The sequence below is a fragment of the Malaya genurostris genome, chromosome 2, assembly GCF_030247185.1.
Source record: "Malaya genurostris strain Urasoe2022 chromosome 2, Malgen_1.1, whole genome shotgun sequence".
In the NCBI taxonomy this organism is placed as follows: Eukaryota; Metazoa; Arthropoda; class Insecta; order Diptera; family Culicidae; genus Malaya; species Malaya genurostris.
In genome coordinates, this window is record NC_080571.1 from 47,678,814 (window position 1) to 47,685,021 (window position 6,208).

The 6,208-nt window shown below is 39.5% G+C and overlaps 1 protein-coding gene across 1 annotated transcript; it reads right to left on the bottom strand.

Annotated features, from left to right (window-relative positions):
• Positions 1-3,563: 3,563 nt before the first annotated feature.
• LOC131428611 (protein TsetseEP-like) lies at positions 3,564-5,939 on the bottom strand. The gene is made up of 2 exons (XM_058592657.1): positions 5,605-5,939; positions 3,564-4,137 (listed from the first exon to the last, which is right to left on the bottom strand). The coding sequence occupies exons 1-2, from the start codon at positions 5,937-5,939 to the stop codon at positions 3,564-3,566; spliced, it is 909 nt and encodes a 302-aa protein (XP_058448640.1).
• Positions 5,940-6,208: the final 269 nt, after the last annotated feature.

Genomic DNA, 6,208 nt, shown 5'->3' on the forward strand with positions numbered 1-6,208 from the left:
AGAAAGCTATGGTCTGGCAAGCAATTTGTAGCTGCGGTAAGATTTCGAAACCCTTCTTCACCACTGCTTCAATGAACAGCGAAATATTCATCAAGGAATGTTTACAAAAACAACTTCTACCCATGATTCGAAGCCACAAGGATCCTGTTGTCTTCTGGCAAGATCTTGCTTCTTGCCACTACTCGAAAACAACGGTAGAATGGTATACTACCAAAAATGTCACTTTCGTCCCAAAAGACATGAATCCACCAAATTGCCCACAACTTCGACCAATTGAGGAATTTTGGGCATTAACGAAGGCACATCTTAGGAAATATGTCTCGGTAGCCGAAACCATTCAACAGTTCCAAAAAGATTGGAAAAAAATGTCAAAACTTGTCGCCAAGAAGTCTGTACGGAATTCAATGAGAAACGTTCGCAAGAAGGTGCTCCAGCTAGTCTACAATGGCTAAGTAGCAAATGTTTAGAATAATATTCTGTTGTTGTAGTCTAATAGTATCAGTATATCGAATAAAATTTGAATATCTGTAATGTTGTGTCATCACCGAAGAAATTACGGCATACTTGAATTTACGTCAAGTGTAAATTCATTTTTTTCTAAGAGTGTGGTTTTGACTGTAATTTACATTCGGCTAGCAAGTGCGACTGTATGAATTGATGTCTGCTACTGTGGCTCAGACGATTAATGGACGTACTTTGTGATCCAATGATTCTCGGTTCAAGTCGCGGCTGAACTTGTTAGTATTTGTTTTATTTTAATGAATTTCATGTGATAGAATTTTAAAACCACATAATAAGTGTTATCATTCAAAAGTGTTATTCTACTGAGCCAAAGCTGGCGAAAGACGGTTTATAAAACATTCAGTCTAGCAAATTGTTCATTGACGGTAACTAATATGAAGAAAATCACTTTCTACAGGGTCAGATTGCTTGGCAAATTAAATGTTTATATACGAATTTCGAAACTCGAAGTTAACGTTGAATGAATATTTTAAAAACAAGAAATGACCAGAACAGTCAACTTTTTTGATTCAATCAACAAAAGTGGTCGTATCTGTTCTCAGTAAAAAAAATTTCTGAAACAATCATCCTCCTGGTATTGTCGCAGGTTAGCTTTGATGTAAGTGTCGTCATCCATTACACTGTAGTTGTATTTGGTATCTTGTAAAACTTGTTAGCTCGAGTCTCCATTTGCTGGCATTTATCGCGGTTAAGTTTTAAGCGTACAAACGGTACAATTATGTAGTTCACATGATGTAAACAATACACTGAAATCTAATTTTAGAAATTATGCGCACATAGGACTACGTCTATGTTGTTTTCTATATAGGAGAGCGAAATCGAAATATGGAAAAAACAAACAGTGGTCAGGTTCTGATCATCAATAGCTCTGTCAATTTGAAACAGATTTTTGTTTTATTTACACCTATGGTTTTCAAATAATTTTACGCATCGATTCGAATAGATAAACCTCTATGATTTAGATAGTTGGTGGTCGAAAATTCAATTTAATAACGAGCAATGACCAGTTTGTTCTGTTTTCCAAACCATTATCATGGTTTCCCCTAACAGAGGCGACAGTTTCTCATAAGTTAATGCTTTCATGGCAGGAATTTCGATCTTCAGTGTGTGTATTTGCATTTGTAAAAGCCCTTTTTGTAAAACCCTTCTACGGATTTATTTTATGCGCCGTTCACCTCGCACGAGACGCAATGTTTCTTTCAAATAAACCTACATGTCAATAACAGATTCTCTCTGTTTATTTTTTTCTACTAATAGTTTATTGGGTTTAACGTGTACTTCCTACCTATTTGTTGGAAATTGTTTGCTAAAGACTGTCGCAGAAACTATGGACACAACCAAAAACCGCTGCCATTTCGCAATGGTTCAGAATCTGTCAATTTTTTATGGCTGCGTCCTGTTGTTTACACTCTTCTCTAACCACTTGTGCAGTTGTTCGTTCGTTTTCATTAGTTAGAAGTTCGGTGAGGATAACACCTTTGAGAACAAACCGAAAACGGGTCGAAAAAAAGGTCCTGCTAACCCTCAGTTGGATGAACGTATACTGAAGGCGTTCGAGCAAAAGAAGGAGGTTTCAGTTCGAGATGTGGCAAAAAAGTGGGCACTTCGAAGTCAAATGTTGTTCGTGCTAAAGAACGTTTGAATCTTCGAACTTAAGAGAAGCAGAAACAACCAAAACGTAGTCCGAAACAAGAAGCATCGATCAGGCCGAGGGTTCGGAAGCTGTACAATACGATTCTTACTGGAAATTTGAACTGCATAATCATGGACAACGAAACCTACGTGAAACTCGATTACAAATACTTGCCGGGATCACAATATTATACGGTGCGTGAAGGGCAAGTGTAAAGCCAGTCCGAGACATCGATTGAAGTCGAAAAATTTGGTAAGATAGCTATGGTCTGGCAAGCAATTTGTAGCTGCGATAAGATTTCGAAACCCTTCATCACCACTGCTTCAATGAACAGCGAAATATACATCAAGGAATGTTTACAAAAACGACTTCTACCCATGATTCTAAGCCACAAGGTTCCTGTTGTGTTCTGGCCAGATCTTGCTTCTTGCCACTACTCGAAATCAACGGTAGAATGGTATACTACCAAAAATGTCACTTTCGTCTTAAAAGACATGAATCCACCAAATTGCCCACAACTTCGACCAATTGAGGAATTTTGGGCATTAACGAAGGCACATCTTAGAAAACATGTCTCGGCAGCCGAAAACATTCAACAGTTCGAATAATATTGGAAAAAAGTGTCCAAACTTGTCGCCAAGAAGTCTGTACGGAATTTAATGAGGAACGTTCGCAAGAAGGTGCGTCAGCTTGTCTACAATGGCTAAGTAGAAAATTTTGAGAATAGTATTCTGTTGTTGTAGTCTAATATTATCAGTATATCGAATAAAATTTGAATATCTAACACTTGCGAATTATTTACAGCGAAATCAAAGTGCGTCCATACTTTCTGGGACAGTCTTTATTAGCCATTTGTAACGTTCACGTCGATTTTCAATGTGTGTATTCGCATTTAAGAGATATCCCCTCAAATTCAGTAAACGATTTTCGCTGATAAATTTTTAGCCTTCGACGATGCACACATTTCACGGATACCCGTAGTTGTGAATCAAAGCAAAGTCCTGGCATTACATTCCTTGTATGGAATTTGGCTTTTCTGTTTCAACAGACTTCGCAGCCAATCCATAGCGTACAGAATCATTGCATGGCTTGTACTACGATCCTACAGACACTAAGAATCCTTCCAGGGCGGGATTCGAACATATTTGTGAATCAAGTGTACTAATTGAGTAACTAGCTCTAAGAAATGAGTATGAGTAACTAGCTCTAAGAAATTGTAATCTTGAATACGAAAGGATCTTGACTATCGATTGGAGAACATTCAAACATAACTCTCAATGTAATATTCAATGGCCCTGAAAAGGGACTGTACTGAATAAGAACATTTTCCGCATATGATCATTTGAACGATATTGGAATGTATGTCACCGATTGGACTTGGTCTTGAACTCTGATTTATACTTAGACTTCAACTTGGACTCTTACTTGGATTTGAACTTGAAATCTGACTTGTGCTTGGAATTGGATTTATATTTAGAATTAGACTTTGACTAGTACTTGAATTTTGACTTGGACTAGAACTGCGACGTGATTGTGGACTTGGATTTGGACTTGGACTTGGACTTGGACTTGGACTTGGACTTGGATTTGGACTTGGACTTGGACTTGGACTTGGACTTGGACTTGGACTTGGACTTGGACTTGGACTTGGACTTGGACTTGGACTTGGACTTGGACTTGGACTTGGACTTGGACTTGGACTTGGACTTGGACTTGGACTTGGACTTGGACTTGGACTTGGACTTGGACTTGGACTTGGACTTGGACTTGGACTTGGACTTGGACTTGGACTTGGACTTGGACTTGGACTTGGACTTGGACTTGGACTTGGACTTGGACTTGGACTTGGACTTGGACTTGGACTTGGACTTGGACTTGGACTTGGACTTGGACTTGGACTTGGACTTGGACTTGGACTTGGACTTGGACTTGGACTTGGACTTGGACTTGGACTTGGACTTGGACTTGGACTTGGACTTGGACTTGGACTTGGTCTTGGACTTGGACTTGGACTTGGATTTTAACTGAGAGTTTGATTTGGACTTAAACTTGGACTTGATAACTAAAAATGAATTTTGGATTTCGCTTTTTTCATGCTAATCCTCGAAAATAGGCAGTTTTTTGTGTGAATTTTAGAGGCTATGCGTTTTTTTTCTGCGCTACGATGGGCTTCTTCCAACATAACTTTTGAACATATCCGGGATAGTGACGTGTATTATTTTTTTTTTTCATATAACATTTTCCTGTTGTTTTTTGTAGCGAATTCAATTGTATCGTAACCTGAATGAAAAAAGTATGTAAATTGCACTGTTAGTACTGTTTAACTGAATTTCTCGGACTTTCTTTGCATCGTGGTTCGGTTTTTCTATTAAAAGCAGTCAGACGAACTTGGCAACAAATGATAATATTTTCTGTTAATATTGAATTTGAGCTTCTCAAATAAGCAATATATTTCTTTGAAGAACTCGATTTCCAAAGCAAAACGGAATGATTGAAGCGTAGCTTAGCAGTTTTAACCTGAAAGATCTGTTGTCATGGCCGATGGAGTTCAATTCGATTTGAATATACGTGATCTGTTGTGCAGGAATTTGGTAAAATTTACAACCGAGAAGTGCAAAAATTCGATGGTGAGGTAGTAGGTCATACTAATTTATGTGCGCGTCACCTCCGAATGCAAAATCATTCCGAAGAACATACGAACCGTGGAACAAGTTTACCGTGACAAATCGCTCCTAGTTAATGCATCTGGGAAGCGTGACGCACAATTTCGAAGTCTTCTATTGTTTCCACGGTGGTACCTATATTTTGTCTAATCACTGCGTTGCGACATCGCAAATTCTTACGAAACATTTCTGCGTTCACGGTTCCACTAACAAAACGCCTCCCCCTCTTAATGTAGTTGTATTGACAATTCGTCACGCCCGATGCAGCCGGTGAGGCATTAGACTTCGTTTTTTTGGTTTGTTTAGGAAAACACGCCGGAATTGTCATATTGTCAACCATTGTTCGCACGAAATGAATCGGACATTTTTTTTCCAGGGGGTACATTTTTTTTCTACGTCGGTGGACTGTCACAGATTACATCGGGATTGAGTATCTTCCGTGGATCCAACTCTAACTAGCTTTTTGTCAGAGCCATCGAAACAACCGTTACTTTATGCACTTTAATAACAGAGGTCTCAAAACGACGAAAGCACCATGATTTTATCTACGCTATCCAAAACACCATCATTCCTTCTTCTTCTTCTTCGATTGCCATTCGTTAGCAGGAAAAAGGAACAAGTGAAAGCAACCAGACTGGCGGGAGAGAGAAAGAGTGGAATCCCAACATAATTATGATTCGAATCATGCTACCGATAGTGAAAATGGCCTCTGAATTCCCACCAGAGATCTTCGGCTCTGCGTGTGTGTGAATGTGCGTGTATTTATCGAGAGCGGAGAGATCTAACGATCGATCATCGTTTAAATTAAGACCTGCTGGATGATGGGGCAACTTTTCATCATCAGTCAACACCTCGATCGGGGAATTGTAACGAACCGGTGCAGTTCTTCCGCAGAGTGTCCTATTGAGGATACCGAGATTATTTGTGCGGGCTGGATAATTGGCATCAATTGCTTTCCGAACTCCGGCACAGGCCACTGTGTGTCTTCTTGAATACAGTAGATGACGAACCGTACATACTTTGATTTGTCGGGCAGTCGTTACGGTAATAACAGTGATCGTTTGATTTACTTCTCTCTGCTGCTGTTGCTCCTTCTTCTTCGTTAGCTTCTTGAGTTTCATTTTCCAACCCATCGATGTAACCGCTTCGTAATTTAAATTAAACTAATCAATATTCTGACACGTCGATGTTAAATCCGGACAGCATGGGCAGCGGAGGAGAGAAAACACACGTGACCGGAGATTGTAACAAGATGTTGAGAGAAGGCAATCGGAGCAAACGAACGAAAAAAATGCACTGAAGATTATCTTGTAAAAAATCGACGCAAGCGCGGGCACACTCCAAGATCACGATCAACTGCAAAAGCCTGGCTACGACGGCCGCTAATCGC

Excerpts from the sequence above, each read along its gene's own strand:
- LOC131428611 (XM_058592657.1), bottom strand. The coding sequence starts at position 5,939 with ATGAAACTCAAGAAGCTAACGAAGAAGAAGGAGCAACAGCAGCAGAGA. Across the intron at positions 4,138-5,604 it reads AATTTAAACGATGATCGATC|TCCAAGTCCAAGTCCAAGTC; the intron begins GTTAGATCTCTC and ends ACCAAGTCCAAG.